The 17,185-nt window shown below is 40.4% G+C and overlaps 1 protein-coding gene across 1 annotated transcript in view; it reads right to left on the bottom strand.

The window, feature by feature from the left end:
• STARD6 (StAR related lipid transfer domain containing 6) overlaps positions 1 to 17,174 on the bottom strand; it is a 42,901-nt gene extending 25,727 nt beyond the window's left edge. Inside the window, exons 1-3 of the mRNA XM_003267524.2 lie at positions 16,376 to 17,174; positions 13,819 to 15,766; positions 13,397 to 13,446 (exon numbers count right to left, since the gene is read on the bottom strand). Of these exons, the coding sequence (XP_003267572.2) occupies positions 13,397 to 13,446; positions 13,819 to 14,043 (275 nt within the window). The 5' untranslated portion in view covers positions 14,044 to 15,766; positions 16,376 to 17,174. The remainder of the gene's footprint in view (positions 1 to 13,396; positions 13,447 to 13,818; positions 15,767 to 16,375) is intronic.
• Positions 17,175 to 17,185: the final 11 nt, after the last annotated feature.

The raw sequence follows: 17,185 nt of genomic DNA, 5'->3' as shown, positions 1-17,185 counted from the left end.
AGGCTTTTGGTGTAGGCATTTAATGCTATGTACTTTCCTCTTAGCATCACCCAGAGGTTTTGGTAAGTTGTGTCACTATTATTGTTCAGTTCAAATAATTTAAAAATTTCCATTTTGATTTCATTGTTGATTCAAAGATCGTTCGAGAGCAGATTATGTAATTTCTATGTATTTGCGCAGTTTTAGATTTCCTTTTGGAATTAATTTTCAGTTTTATACCACTATGGTATGAGAGGATATTTGATGTAATTTTGATTTTCTAAAATTTATTGACACTTGTTTTATGACCTATCATATAGTCTATCTTAGAGAATGTTCCATGTGCTGATGAAAAGAACATATATTCTGCAGTAGTTGGGTAGAATTTTCTGTAAATCTCTGTTAAGTCCATTTGTTACATGCTACTAGTTTAAGCCCATTGTCTCCTTCTTGACTTTGTCTTGATGACCTATCTAGTGCTGTCAGTGGAGTATTGAAATCCCCCACTATTATTGTGCTGCTATCTTCTATCTTAGGTCTAGTAGTAATTGTCTTATAAATGTGGGAGCTCCAGTGTTAGGTGTGTATATATTTAGGATTGTGGTATTTTCCTATTAGACTAATCCTTTTATTATTATATAATGTCCCTCTTTGTATCTTAAAGCTGTTTTTGCTTTAAAGTCTGTTTTATTCTGATATAAGAATAGCTACTCCTGCTGCTTTTGGTTTTCATTTGCATGGAATATCTTTTTCCACCCCTTTACCTTAATTTTATGTGAGACCTTATGTGTTAGGTGAGTCTCTTGAAGACAGCAGATACTTGGTTGGTAAAGTTTTGTCCTTTCTGAAATTCTGTATTTTTTCAATGAAGCATTTGAGACATTTACATTCAATGTTAGTATTGAGATGTGAGACAATATTCTATTCATCATGCTAGTTATTGCTTTAATACCTTTTTTGTGTGCGTGTGTATGTTATTGTTTTATAGGCCCTGTGAGATTTATGCTTTAAGGAGGTTCTATTTTGGTGTATTTCAAAGCTTTGTTTCAAGATTTAGAACTCCTTTTAGCATTTCTTGTAGCGCTGGCTTGGTAGTGGCAAATTCTCTCAGCATTTGTTTGCCTGAAAAAGACTTTAGCTCTCCTTCATTTATGAAGCTTAGTTTTGCTTCATTTATGAAGCAAAATTCTTGGCTGACAATTAGTTTGTTTCAGGACGCTAAAGATGGGACAACAATTCCTTCTGGCTTGGAAGGTTTCTGCTGAAATATCTGCTGTTAATTGGATAGGTTTGCCTTTATAGGTTATCTGATGCTTTTGTCTCACAGCTCTTAAGATTCTTTCCTTCATCTTGACTTTAGATAACCTAATGACTATGTGCCTAGGTGATGATCTTTTTGCAATGAATTTTCCAGGTGTTCTTTGAGCTTCTCATATTTGGATGTCTAGATCTCTAGCAAGGCCAGGGAAGTGTTCCTCGATTGTTCCCTCGAATAAGTTTTGCAAACTTTTAGATTTCTCTTCTTCCTCAGGAACACCAATTATTCTTAGGTTTGGCCATTTAATGTAATTCCAAATACCTTGGAGGCTTTGTCTATTTTTTTGTTGTTTCTTTGAGACAAGGTCTCACTCTGTCACCCAGGCTGGAGTGCAGTGGTGTGATCTTGGTTCACTGCAACCTCCACCTTTGAAGCTCAAGTGATCCTCCCATCTCAGCTTCTCAAGTAGCTGTGACCACAGGCATCCACCACCATGCCCAGCTAATATTTTGTATTTTTACTAGAGACAGAGTTTGCCATGTTGCCTAGGCTTGTCTCAAACTCCCGAGCTCAGGTGATCCACCCACCTCAGCCTCCCAAAATGCTGGGATTATGGGTGTGAGCCACTGTGTCTGGTCCCAGCTTTTAAAAATTCTTTTTTTCTTTGTCTGATTGGGTTAATTTGAAAGTCTTGTCTTTGAGTTCTGAAGTTCTTTCTTCTACTTGTTCTAGTCTGCTGTTGAAACTTTTCAGTGCATTTTGTATTTCTCTAAGTGTGTCTTTCACTTCCAGAAGTTGTGATTGTTTTTTATGATATCTATTTCTCTGGAGACTTTTTCATCCATTTCCTATATTTTTAAAAAAATTTCTTTAAGTTGGTTTTCATGTTTCTCTGGTATCTCCTTGAGTAGCTTAATAATCAACCTTCTGAATTCTTTCTATGGCAACCTACAGATTTCTTCTTGGTTTGGATCCATTGCAAAGGAGCTAGTGTAATCTTTTGGAGATGTTATAGAACCCTGTTTTGTCAGATTATGAGAATTACTTTTATTGTTTCTTCTTATTTGGGTCGACTATTTCAGTGGAATGCTCTGGAACTTAAAAGCCTGTTGTTCAGACTGTCTAGTCCCAAGAGGTGATCCCTTGATATGGTGATCTCCCCCTTCCCCTAGGGTGGGGCTTCCTGAGAGCCAGATTGCAGTGATTGTTATTGCTTTTCTTGGTCTGTTGCTGGGGAATGTCTATTAAGACGCCTGTAATGTGATCATTCTTCAGGTCTGCCAGCCATAGATACCACATCTGCTCTGGTGGAAGTGGCAGGGGAGTAAAGTAGACTTTGTGAGAGTCCTTGGTTGTACATGTGTTTTGGGTGCTGGCTTTCTCAAATGCTGGTTATGGTAGCAGTGAAGTTGTCATGTGGACACACTCAGGACCTCTGATTAGACAGGATGTTCCAGACAATGGAAGTAGCTGTTGTCTTGCCCTAGGATCAGGGTTACTCTGTCATGAGTTGCTGTAATGGCCTGAGTTAGTTGGCCCCCAGCCAGGAAGTGGTGCTTTCAAGAGAGCACCAGCTGCGGTAGTAGTAGGTGATCTAAGCTTGCCCTAAGTTGGCCAGGGTATGTATTTCGGTTTCTCAGGCAATGGGCAGGGCCATAAAGCTTCCAAGAGTTTCTATCTTTTGTGTTCGATTACCAGGATGGAGGAATTCCATAAGGTGGGGTCAGGATTAGGCAGGTCTGGCCTCAGATTCTCCTTGGGAAGGGCTTGCCGTGGCCACTGTGGGGAATAGGGGGGTGGTCCTCAGCCAATGGGGTTCTGTTCTAGAGGCAACTGTGGCTGCCTCTGCTGTGTCATATGGTTTGCCAGGGAAATAAGTGACAGCAGGTAGCAAGGGTCTCACCCAGCTCCCACGCAGGTGGTGAGGCTGTTCTTGCTCCCATAGTGCCCTACTCAGACCTTGCCCCAGGCCATGAGCTTCCCTGCTGTCAAGGCAAACAAAGTTTTTGAAACTTGCCCCTCCCTGCCTGCCCACTCCGTTGGTGGTGACTCCTACACTTGTATCTGCAGCAATTCCCGTTTGCAGCCCCCACTGCTGCCCCGACCCCACCGATTCTGCTCAAGAAAATTTTTGCCCCATCAAAATTATTAGTAATTTCAGTTGGGAGTTTCTTTCATCCTGTGACCCCTCTTTAATTCCACTGGCTGCCTTCTCCGAGGGCCCCTGTGACATATAGTCATGGATGGCTTCCCTGGGCTCAAGCTGGAGACTGAGAGTGCCTGCAAAGCACTTCCTGCCATTGCTTTTGCTATTTCACTCAGCTTCTTAAATCCATTTCAGCTCTAGGTAAGGTTATATCCCTCTCCCATGATCTGGATTTTCAGATTCCCCAGTGGGGATGTGTGTTTGGAGGCAGGTTTTCCCCCTCCCACACTTTGGGAGCTCACAGTTTTTTGCCTGTCTCACATAATCTGCAGCGGCATGCTGCTTCTTTCAAAGGTCTGTGTATTCTTTTGGTTTTCTTGGTATGTTCCTGCGGTAGTTCTTGGAGCATAAGTTCATGGTGTGAGTCTCCACAGGCTGTTCTGTATGTCCAAGTGGGAGGTGCATATTAGCCCTGCTTCCTATCTGCCATCTTATCCCAAAGTCTCAGTTTGCAGAATTCTTCTGGACTTCTAGATGCAATGGGATACCTTTAGAAGATTTTAGGCAGCAGAGTGACACAATCTGAATTATCAGTTTAAAAAGATACTTTGGCCATTGTCTGAAGAATGGGATGTAGTTGAATAAGAGTAGACACAAGGAGATTAGGAGGTTAATAAAATAATCCATTGAGAGGTGATGGTGGCTAGCACAAGGATGGCAACAGGTTAATAATGAAAAATAACCTCCTTTTCTCTGTACATATTTGGTCACTTAAAGCTTCTATCAGAATCCAAATCTGAGGTCAATCCTCCATTCTGTTGGCCAATGTTTTATAAGCATCTTCTTGGAAAAAAAAATTGGAAAAATTTGAATTGAAGTTAAACAAGTTTCTTTACTTCAGGATTTCTCTGAACCTTAGAGTGAATCTTTCCTGGCATGGTGGCTCACACCTGTAATCCCAGCACTTTGGGAGGCTGGAGTGGGAGGAGTGCTTGAGCTCAGGAGCTGAAGGTCAGCCTCGGCAATATAGTGAGACTTCATCTCTACTAAAAAAAATAGTAATAATTATCCAGCTGTGGTGGTGCACACCTGCAGTCCCAGCTACTTGGGAGGCTGAGGTGAGAGATAGAGGCTGCAGTGAGCTAGGATGGCACCACTGTACTCCAGCTTGGGTGACAGAACAAGACCCTATTTCAAAAAAAGGAAAAATAAAATAAAATAAAAGATAATATAGTACGAAGTGTTTTAGAAACTTATTTGACAGTGCAACCCATTTTTTCTCCACAGGGCATTTTAAGGTATTACATTTCTCTCAGATGCTAGTATGGCAGACTGCATTGAACCTACCATATATCCCCAAAGTGTATAGTGTTTGTATTTAGTTGCCATTCTAAATTCATATACACATATTTCTTGCTTCCTTTTTATTCCCAACTTTTAAAATAAAGCCATGAAGCTTTGTTTGAAGCACCAAACAATTTTAAGGTTCCCTATCTTTCCTCCCTATTTGATAAAAATCTCACTTTCTTTTCACTTCTGGCTGGGGAAGGTAAACTTCAAATGAGCTAACATATTCTGCTTGATTTATTTTACAAGAACCTAAATACTTGCCATAGCTGATTTTGAAAAAAATATACATATTGACAAATATAAACTACTTTCATTATACTCCCCTTATGTACATAAGAATGTACAAAATTAGGATAGTCAGTGGGTCACGCTGGAGAAAATATGCATGCAAAATGCAGCTTCATGTATTTTTTTAATCAATGTCAAATTTAAAGCTGTTTGATACTCAATAGACTATAGCTCAACTATAAAACAGAATCAAAAGACAGTTTTCAAAAACCACTGTGCAGTAGGCAGCCTCTAAAGTGATCCCCAATAAACCCCACCTCCTGGTATTGACATTCTGTGTAATCTCCTCCCTCTGTGTCAGGGCTGGATCTAGTGATTCACTTGTAATACAAAGAATATCGCAAAAGTGATGGATGTCACTTATGCAATTAGGTTGCAGAAAGACATTGGCTTCTGCCTTATTTGCTCTTTCTTGCTGTCTCCTAGCCCCTCATTGTGAGGGAAGTAAACTGCTATGTTTTGAATAGCCCTATGGAGAGGCCATATGTCAAGGAACTAAGGAAGTTTCCAGCCAAGAGCCATCGAGGAACTGACGACCTTGGTTCAACAAGCCCATGAGGGACTGAATCTTGCCAACAACAGTGTGAGTGAGTTTGCAGCATAGCCTCCTTCAAATGAGTCTTCAGATGAGACCTAAGCCCAGTTGACACCTTGATTACAGCCTTGTGGATTCCTTGAGGCAGAGGCACCTAGCAAAGCTGTTCCTGGATTCCTAATCCAGAGAAGCCATAAGATAATAAATGTTTAAGTAGCTAAGTTATGGGATAATTTGTTGTGCACCAATAAATACCTAGTATACAGTGCATATAAATTTCACTCAAACTGTGAGTGCAAAAAGTACCAATTGTTTAGTTTTGCATGTAAGAGTAAAACATCTCTGATGAAAATTTCCACTAAAGCTTTAGAACAGCTTAACAGAACCTATTCTTTGGCTCTAGGCAATTGTATAGCACCCTGTATATAAATACTCAATAATTACTTGTAGACTAAGTGAATAACTTCCAAGCTTTTAAAAAATGCCAAGGTTGCTGCCTACACTGGTCTGATCTGTAAGATATCAAAAAACCATATTATCCAAAAGTTAATTCCCCTAGTGTACCTAGGCTTGACCATACCCACTACTCCCTGAGTTTATTTTTGAAAGTGCCTCTATTAGAATCATTATTTCGATAAGGTAGGGATTATTTTCCTGATCATTGTTAAAGTGAGTGGGAGAAAGCATATCAGCTTTGTCCAATGGTAAAAAATTGGGTTGAAATATAACATAGGTAAATTTTAGTGAAATTTTAAAAAAGCAAGAAACATAAAATGAGGTAGTTGAAAGAAGGAGTGGACTCCAAAAGAAAAGAAATTGAATAAAATTTGATGATCTGATGGCCCTGCTGTACTATCATGAGCAATAAATGAACTCTGAAAGATTAAGCTAAAAAAAGTCAGGGGGGTGGAGCCAAGATGGCCGAATAGGAACAGCTCCGGTCTACAGCTCCCAGCCTGAGCGACACAGAAGACGGGTGATTTCTGCATTTCTGTTTGAGGTACCAGTTTCATCTCACTAGGGAGTGCCAAACAGTGGGTGCAGGACAGTCAGTGAAGCATACTGTGCGCAAGCCGAAGCAGGGCGAGGCATTGCCTCACTCGGGAAGCGCAAGGGGTCAGGGAGTTCCCTTTCCTAGTCAAAGAACGGGGTAACAGACGGCACCTGGAATATTGGGTCAGTCCCACCCTAATACTGCGCTTTTCCAACGGGCCTGGAAAACGGCACACTAGGAGATTGTGTCCCGCACCTGGCTCGGAGGGTCCTATGTCCATGGAGTCTCACTGATTGCTAGCACAGCAGTCTGAGATCAAGCTGCAAGGCAGCAGCAAGGCTGGGGGAGGGGCGCCTGCCATTGCCCAGGCTTGCTTAGGTAAACAAAGCAGCCAGGAAGCTCGAACTGGGTGGAGCCCACCACAGCTCAAGGAGGCCTGCCTGCCTCTGTAGGCTCCACTTCTGGGGGCAGGGCACAGACAAACAAAAAGTCAGCAGGAACCTCCACAGACTTAAATGTCCCTGTCTGACTGACAGCTTTGAAGAGAGTAGTGGTTCTCCTAGCACGCAGCTGGAGATCTGAGAATGGACAGACTGCCTCCTAAAGTGGGTCCCTCACCCCTGAGCAGTCTAACTGGGAGACACCCCCCCAGTAGGGACAGATTGACACCTCACTCAGCCGGGTACTCCTCTGAAACAAAACTTCCAGTGGAACTATCAGACAGCTGAATTTGTGGTCTCACGAAAATCCGCTGTTCTGCAGCCACTGCTGCTGACACCCAGCCAAACAGGGTCTGGAGTGGACCTCTAGTAAACTCCAACAGACCTGCAGCTGAGGGTCCTGTCTGGTAGAAGGAAAACTAACAAACAGAAAGGACATCCACACCAAAAACCCATCTGTACATCACCATCATCAAAGACCAAAAGTAGATAAAACCACCAAGATGGGGAAAAAACAGAGCAGAAAAACTGGAAACTCTAAAAAGCAGAGCACCTCTCCTCCTCCAAAGGAACACAGTTCCTCACCAGCAACGGAACAAAGCTGGATGGAGGATGACTTTGATGAGTTGAGAGAAGAAGGCTTCAGACGATCAAACTACTCTGAGCTATAGGAGGAAATTCAAAACAATAGCAAAGAAGTTAAAAACTTTGAAAAAAAATTAGAAGAATGGATAACTAGAATAACCAATGGAGAGAAGGGCTTAAAGGAGCTGATGGAGCTGAAAGCCAAGTATCGAGAACTACGCGAAGATTGCAGAAGCCTCCATAGCAGATGCGATCAACTGGAAGAAAGGGTATCGCTGACGGAAGATGAAATGAATGAAATGAAAAGAGAAGGGAAGTTTAGAGAAAAAAGAATAAAAAGAAATGAACAAAGCCTCCAAGAAATTTGGGACTATGTGAAAAGACCAAACCTACATCTGATTGGTGTACCTGAAAATGACGGGGAGAATGGAATCAAGTTGGAAAACACTCTGCAAGATATTATCCAGGAGAACTTCCCCAATCTAGCAAGGCAGGCCAACATTCAGATTCAGGAACTACAGAGAACACCACAAAGATACTCCTCGAGAAGAGCAACTCCAAGACACATAATTGTCAGATTCACCAAAGTTGAAATGAAGGAAAAAATGTTAAGGGCAGCCAGAGAGAAAGGTCGGGTTACCCACAAGGGGAAGCCCATTAGACTAACAGCTGATCTCTCGGCAGAAACTCTACAAGCCAGAAGAGAGTGGGGGCCGATATTCAACATTCATAAAGAAAAGAATTTTCAACCCAGAATTTCCTATCCAGCCAAACTAAGCTTCATAAGTGAAGGAGAAATAAAATACTTTACAGACAAGCAAACGCTGAGTGATTCTGTCACCACCAGGCCTGCCCTAAAAGAGCTCCTGAAGGAAGCACTAAACATGGAAAGGAACAACCGGTACCAGCCACTGCAAAAACATGCCAAATTGTAAAGACCATCGAGGCTAGCAAGAAACTGCATCAACTAAAGAGCAAAATAACCAACTAACATCATAATGACAGGATCAGATTCACACATAACAATATTAACTTTAAATGTAAATGGGCTAAATGCTCCAATTAAAAGACACAGACTGGCAAACTGGATAAGGAGTCAGGACCCATCAGTGTGCTGTATTCAGGAAACCCATCTCACGTGCAGAGACACACATAGACTCAAAATAAAGGGATGGAGGAAGATCTATCAAGCAAATGGAAAACAAAAAAAGGGAGGGGTTGCAATCCTAGTCTCTGATAAAATAGACTTTAAACCAACAAAGATCAAAAGAGACAAAGAAGGCCATTACATAATGGTAAAGGGATCAATTCAACAAGAAGAGCTAACTATCCTAAATATATATGCACCCAACACAGGAGCACCCAGATTCATAAAGCAAGTCCTGAGTGACCTACAAAGGGACTTAAACTCCCACACAATAATAATGGGAGATTTTAACACCCCACTGTCAACATTAGACAGATCAACGAGACAGAAAGTTAACAAGGATATCCAGGAATTGAACTCAGCTCTGCACAAAGTGGACCTAATAGACATCTACAGAACTCTCCACCCCAAATCAACAGAATATACATTTTTTTCAGCACCACACCACACCTATTCCAAAACTGACCACATAGTTGGAAGTAAAGCTCTCCTCAGCAAATGTAAAAGAACAGAAATTATAACAAACTGTCTCACAGACCACAGTGCAATCAAACTAGAACTCAGGATTAAGAAACTCACTCAAAACCACTCAACTACATGGAAACTGAACAACCTGCTCCTGAATGACTATTGGGTACATAATGAAATGAAGGCAGAAATAAAGATGTTCTTTGAAACCAACGAGAACAAAGACACAACATACCAGAATCTCTGGGACACGTTCAAAGCAGTGTGTAGAGGGAAATTTATAGCACTAAATGCCCACAAGAGAAAGCAAGAAAGATCCAAAATTGACACCCTAACATCACAATTAAAAGAACTAGAAAAGCAAGAGCACACACATTCAAAAGCTAGCAGAAGGCTAGAAATAACTAAAATCAGAGCAGAACTGAAGGAAATAGAGACACAAAAAACCCTTCAAAAAATTAATGAATCCAGGAGCTGGTTTTTTTGAAAAGATCAACAAAATTGATAGACTGCTAGCAAGACTAATAAAGAAGAAAAGAGAGAAGAATCAAATAGATGCAATAAAAAATGAAAAAGGGGATATCACCACCGATCCCACAGAAATACAGTCTACCATCAGAGAATACTACAAACACCTCTATGCAAATAAACTAGAAAATCTAGAAGAAATGGATAAATTCCTCGACAAATATACCCTCCCAAGACTAAACCAGGAAGAAGTTGAATCTCTGAATAGACCAATAACAGGTTCTGAAATTGTGGCAATAATCAATAGCTTACCAACCAAAAAGAGTCTAGGACCTGATGGATTCACAGCCGAATTCTACCAGAGGTACAAGAAGGAACTGGTACCATTCCTTCTGAAACTATTCCAATCGATAGAAAAAGAGGGAATCCTCCCTAACACATTTTATGAAGCCAGCATCGTCCTGATACCAAAGCCTGGCAGAGACATAACCAAAAAAGAGAATTTCAGACCAATATCCTTGATGAACATTGATGCAAAAATCCTCAATAAAACACTGGCAAACCGAATCCAGCAGCACATCAAAAAGCTTATCCACCATGATCAAGTGGGCTTCATCCCTGGGATGCAAGGCTGCTTCAACATACGCAAATCAATAAATGTAATCCAGCATATAAACAAAACCAAAGACAAAAACCACATGATTATCTCAATAGATGCAGAAAAGGCCTTTGACAAAATTCAACAATCCTTCATGCTAAAAACTCTCAATAAATTAGGTATTGATGGGACGTATCTCAAAATAATAAGAGCTATCTATGACAAACCCACAGCCAATATCATACTGAATGGGCAAAAACTGGAAGCATTCCCTCTGAAAACTGGCACAAGACAGGGATGCCCTCTCTCACCGCTCCTATTCAACACAGTGCTGGAAGTTCTGGCCAGAGCAATCAGGCAGGAGAAGGAAATAAAGGGTATTCAATTAGGAAAAGAGGAAGTCAAATTGTCCTTGTTTGCAGATGACATGATTGTATATCTAGAAAACCCCATTGTCTCAGCCCAAAATCTCCTTAAGCTGATTAGCAACTTCAGCAAAGTCTCAGGATACAAAATCAATGTACAAAAATCACAAGCATTCTTGTACACCAATCACAGACAAACAGAGAGCCAAATCATGAGTGAACTCCCATTCACAATTGCTTCAAAGAGAATAAATTACCTAGGAATCCAACTTACAAGGGATGTGAAGGACCTCTTCAAGGAGAACTACAAACCACTGCTCAATGAAATAAAAGAGGATACAAACAAATGGAAGAACATTCCATGCTCATGGGTTGGAAGAATCAGTATCGTGAAAATGGCCATACTGCCCAAGGTAATTTATAGATTCAATGCCATCCCCATCAAGCTACCAATGACTTTCTTCGCAGAATTGGAAAAAACTACTTTAAAGTTCATATGGAACCAAAAAAGAGCCTGCACCGCCAAGTCAATCCTAAGCCAAAAGAACAAAGCTGGAGGCATCACGCTACCTGACTTCAAACTATACTACAAGGCTACAGTAACCAAAACAGCATGGTACTGGTACAACAGAGACATAGATCAATGGAACAGAACAGAGCCCTCAGAAATGATGCCGCATATCTACAACTATCTGATCTTTGACAAACCTGACAAAAACAAGAAATGGGGAAAGGATTCCCTATTTAATAAATGGTGCTGGGAAAACTGGCTAGCCATATGTAGAAAGCTGAAACTGGATCCCTTCCTTACACCTTATACAAAAATTAATTCAAGATGGATTAAAGACTTAAATGTTAGACCTAAAACCATTAAAATCTACAAGAAAACCTAGGCAATACCATTCAGGACATAGGCGTGGGCAAGGACTTCATGTCTAAAATACCAAAAGCAATGGCAACAAAAGCCAAAATTGACAAATGGGATCTAATTAAACTAAGGAGCTTCTGCACAGCAAAAGAAACTACCATCAGAGTGAACAGGCAACCTACAGAATGGGAGAAAATTTTTGCAACCTACTCATCTGACAAAGGGCTAATATCCAGAATCTACAATGAACTCAAACAAATTTACAAGAAAAAAACAAACAACCCCATCAAAAAGTGGGCAAAGGACATGAACAGACACTTCTCAAAAGAAGACATTTATGCAGCCAAAAAACACATGAAGAAATGCTCATCATCACTGGCCATCATCAGAGAAATGCAAATCAAAACCACAGTGAGATACCATCTCACACCCGTTAGAATGGCCATCATTAAAAAATCAGGAAACAACAGGTGCTGGAGACGATGTGGAGAAATAGGAACACTTTTACACTGTTGGTGGGACTGTAAACTAGTTCAACCATTGTGGAAGTCAGTGTGGCGATTCCTCAGGGATCTAGAACTAGAAATACCATTTGACCCAGCCATCCCATTACTGGGTATATACCCAAAGGACTATAAATCATGCTGCTATAAAGACACATGCACACATATGTTTATTGCGGCACTATTCACAATAGGAAAGAGTTGGAACCAACCCAAATGTCCAACAACGATAGACTGGATTAAGAAAATGTAGCACATATACACCATGGAATACTATGCAGCCATAAAAAATGATGAGTTCATGTCCTTTGTAGGGACATGGATGAAACTGGAAAACATCATTCTCAGTAAACTATCGCAAGGAGAAAAAATCAAACACCGCATGTTCTCACTCATAGGTGGGAATTGAACAATGAGAACTCATGGACACAGCAAGGGGAACATCACACTCCGGGGACTGTTGTGGGGTTGGGGGAGGGGGAGGGACAGCATTAGGAGATATACCTAATGCTAAATGACGAGTTAATGGGTGCAGGAAATCAACATGGCACATGGATACATATGTAACAAACCTGCACATTGTGCACATGTACCCTAAAACCTAAAGTATAATAATAATAAAAAAAAAAGTCAATATACTTTCCCTTAGTGTACTTGTATTTGAAATAATTTGATCCTTAAAAGTATATTTAAAAGAAGCATACAAAAAAAAATGCATATTTAAAATCAGGAAGTAGGCTGGGCACAGTGGCTCACACCTGTAATCCCAGCACTTTCGGAAGCCAAGACAGGCAGATCACTTGAGCTCAGGAGGTCGAGACCAGGCTGGGCAACCCCATCTCTATAAAAACATATAAAAATTAGTCGGGCGTGGTGGTGTGCACCTGTAGTCCGAGCTATTCAGGAGGCCGAGGTGGAAGGACTGCTTGAGCCCAGGAGGCAGAGGTTGCAGTGAGCCGAGATTGTGCCACTGCACTCCAGCCTGGTGACAGAGTGAGACCCTGTCTCAAAAAAATAAAATAAAATGAAGAAATAAACTTTACTTGTTAGTGGTTCATTTAATGTCCACATGAAGGGTTTAAAATTCCATAAAATATTACTGTTAGTAAGAAAATATCAATCTGTTTTTATAGTAATTATTTCTTGAAGTGAAAATTTCCTATTTTAGTGAATTAGCAATTAGAAGAGATTTTTTATCTGATTGTCATCAGATTTGAAAATAGAAGATTAGATGGTATCTGATTGCTGTATTTTATTATTATCACATTTCAGCCTGGTGACTTAATAATTTCTATTTATTACTATAAAATAATTTATTATAGCTAATGAAGCAGCACTGAAATTGCAGATACATTAATGGCATTGAATTTAAAACAGTAATTGTAAATAGAAGATTGTACTCACAGATTTCCATGGAAGTTTCTAGAAGCCTTACTGGAAACAGTTATCTTTTTCTCAAAGGGGAATAAAAATCCACAAATAATTAGCTGGCAAATGCAGGAAAAATGAAAATGAAAAACTAACAAAAGTAAAAAAACTTTTTTTTCTGGTTTGTAAAAGAAAAAAAATATATACATATATTTTTCAGAGACAGGGTCTCACTGTGTTGCCCAGTCTGTAGTACAGTGGCTATTCACAGGCACAATCATAGTGCATGACAGCCTCAAACTCCTGTGCCCAAGCAGTCCTCCTGTCTCAGCCTCCTGAGTAGCTGGGACTATAGGTGCACACCACTGCACCTGGCACAGAAAATATTTTTTTTAAAAAGTCGTTACAATGAATTGTTTCTTACTTAAAAACTCTTGAAACATAACTTATTTTCTTACTGAAGTTTTAACCACTTTCCAGCCTGATGTATCTCGATTATAACCTAAAACTTCTTGGGCAGTTTGTTGGGCAATTGCCTTGTAGTCCATCTGTCTGCAAAGTTTTAAAAACAAACAACTGGTAAGAATGTAATCATATAAAAACTTAAAAAGTGCTATCTTACATTTTATTATTTCTATAGTGCCTGTCACATAGAAATGAACATAATTTTTTGATGAATGCATATATGCATGAACTGCTGTCTCCTTACAGTCTTTCAAATGAGAAACTGTGGTATAGTAGAAAAATCTAGACTTTGGAATCAGAAACCTGGGTCATATCTTGTCTCTGCCACCTATTGTGTGAAGCATGTTACTTAATATTTCTGTTTTTCCATTTTTCTCAAGGTATACAATATCTGTCATGTAGAATTAGTGTGAGGATTAAATGAGATGATATGCTTAAGGTTCTATCCTGTGCCTGGCATAACGATAGTCATTCAATAAATAATTTTAATTTCTAACAGTTTAATCATGCATCCTTTGTCTTGTGAAGCATCATGAGCTGTTGGTTATGTGCTCTTGAGGATTAATCTTTTTAAAGTGAGTAGCAGTGGCACTACATGATCTGACCCCTGGCTTCCTCTTCAAATATACCTCCTACCAGTCTTCTTCTTGTCCACTTAGCTCCAAACATTTGATCTCCTGGCTGTTCCTCAAATACAATAAAGCAATTTCTGACTTCAGGTTCTTTGTACTTGCTGTTCCTTCTGCTTGTCACTTTCTTCTGCAATGTGTTCATATAACTGTTTCATAGGTATCTTTGCTTAAATGTCACCTCCTCAGATAGGATCAAGTTTAAATTAACTCAATTTAAACACATTGAACCCTACTTGAAGTTAGAAACTGCAATGGACTGAATGTTTATATCTCCCTAAAATGCATATGTTGAAATCCTAACTCCCAGGGTGATATTAGGAGATGATTAGGTCATGAGGGCAAAGCCCTTATGAATGGGATTAGTGCCCTCACAAAAGAGACCCCAGGGAGCTCACTGGCCCCTTCTGCCATGTGAGGACACTGCCAGAAGTTAGCAGTCTGCAACCAGAAGAGGGCCCTCACCAGAACCTAACCATGCTGGCATCCAGATCTCAGACTTCCAGGATCCAGAACTCAGAATTAAATTTATTGTTTACAAGTCATTCAGTCTTTGGTAATTTCTTATAGCAGCCCAAAAGGACTGAGACAGGCACTGTGGTAGGTGTAGCAACAACCTTTGAGTAAGAGACTAGACATAACTATTTCTGCTGTGAATGAGTTCCGGAAGCTGCAGTCTCACTGGTCCTTTGGCTCATCATCCAGCTTTCAGTTAGGGGAAGCTGGCAGGTAAGGTGAAAACAGAACTGGATTCAAATCCTGACTTTGTCACTTAGTACCAGCTATATTATTTTGGATAAATTGTTTAACCTTTGAACTTCAACTTCCATATCTATAGAATGGGGATAATAATATCTATCTCACTGAATCATTATAAGGATTAATTGAGTTAATATATGTAAAAATGCTTGAAACAGTGTGGAGCCCTATACTAGGTTATCAAAATGGTTAGTTTCTCTTTAAAAAAATGGACACATGTAAATTCATCATTTAAAAAACTCTCCAAAGATCCGCCTCCTTAAGCACTTAAATAAACCTCAAAGTTTAATTATTGAAACATTTCTTCCTTAGCTCTCACTTAAAACTCTTCAGGTTGGATCATAAATCTATTTTCTTATTTAATTCTTCAGCAAGGCACAACAGGTAGTTGATAGTCTCTATATTTGAAAAGTTTTAGTAAACCATTATTATAACCTCCTCTTTCCTAGCAGAGTCCTGGTTTCTTTACCTTTCCTGACAGATCTAATGCAGAATTTTATTAACTACTGGGGCTCCTCTCCAAATCCTTGTGGAAATCTCCATATCTCTTAACCTGTGAGGAAACAAGGCAGAAGTAGAATTATTTTGATCCATGAATTAGGTCAATATATTTGATAATTTCCTTTATATCTTCTCAATGTCCTTTATCAATACTTTGTCTTCATTAGGAAACATTTGCTACATATAGGCCCCAAGATGAAAGAAAAAGATAGTACAAAAAACTTTACAAGATACTGTTTATAAAAAGAATCTTTAAGAAACTATTTTAAAGAAACTCAGTTTAAAAAGACATTTAGGTGGAACGTGGATACAAAAATCTAACTTTTTAAGCTCACGTCATTAGCAATCCTTGTTTAATCCCTGACCAGGGCTCGTCTTAGCATATAAAACACCGTTCTTGATTTCCTATTAGGAACCTACTTGATATTAATTGATCTAGAGACTTTGAAGATTATTGGGACATACCACTAGCAGGGTATGTCTTATTTTCAAGTCACCAACTATTACTGGCGCAATAGACCTGTATTTAATTTAACCACTAAACTGAACGTTATAGCTTCCGGACCTTTTCATTTGCTAAGAGAAAAGGGAAAGTAAAATTTAGTAGGCTACAAAGGGTAAAAAGAAGAAAGCGCAAACGGGAAGACTACAATTTTATTACCTGGTGATGGAACGTCGGATGAGCTGGAACATACTCAGATGGAGTCATGGTGAAGGATATCTTCACTCATAGGGTCAGTGGAAAATAAACATAAACCAACATTGGGATGGCCTCTTTTTTGGATACACCAATTGATTGAAACTGGATTCTTTCCAGACTTGAAGACAGGTTCACACATGTTAGTGGGTCTTTACATATGTTTGTATAATGTCCCTCTTTCTGGGCTGCCTGACTGGGTCCCCAATCCGTGCTGGGTCACTAACATTCTTCCCTGGGAATCAAGGCTTCCTAGGAGTTTGTTAAATCCCATCCCTGGCTAAACTCGGGTCTCCAATCTCCCATCTGCTTTGTGTGTGAGAGGCTCCGGGGTGTGATAGGAAAGGCACTTAAGAGGGAGTGAAAGAAATGGTGAGGGGGACTGCCTACTAGCTGAGATGATGTCTTATTTTTGGCGGTGGATGCTCTGGAAGTGGGGAGGCTGAACTCTCTTGGAAAAACTGGAGCTGTGGGGCCGACTCTCAGCGACCGGAACGACAGCCGCCAGCGCCCTTAAGTCTCCCTCCCCAGCCAGTCCCCTCCCGCAGACCCCGGGGCCGGCCGAAGGGAGATCGGCCAGTCCCCGCGCAAACAGGCCGAGAATAGCTGTGACGGAGGTTGGGAGGGCGTGGGGGGCAGCGACTTGGATGCAGCCCACATCCCCCCACTCCCAGCCCCAGAAAGGAGAGAGAAACAGCACCTCCCAGCAGAGGTCGCGACCTAACGCTCCACGGCATCCTCGCCTCTTCGGCCGCTCCCTCGCCTCCGCTCGCT

The sequence above is a fragment of the Nomascus leucogenys genome, chromosome 4, assembly GCF_006542625.1.
Source record: "Nomascus leucogenys isolate Asia chromosome 4, Asia_NLE_v1, whole genome shotgun sequence".
Lineage (NCBI taxonomy): Eukaryota > Metazoa > Chordata > Mammalia > Primates > Hylobatidae > Nomascus > Nomascus leucogenys.
This window is presented reverse-complemented; position numbering and strand designations above follow the sequence as displayed.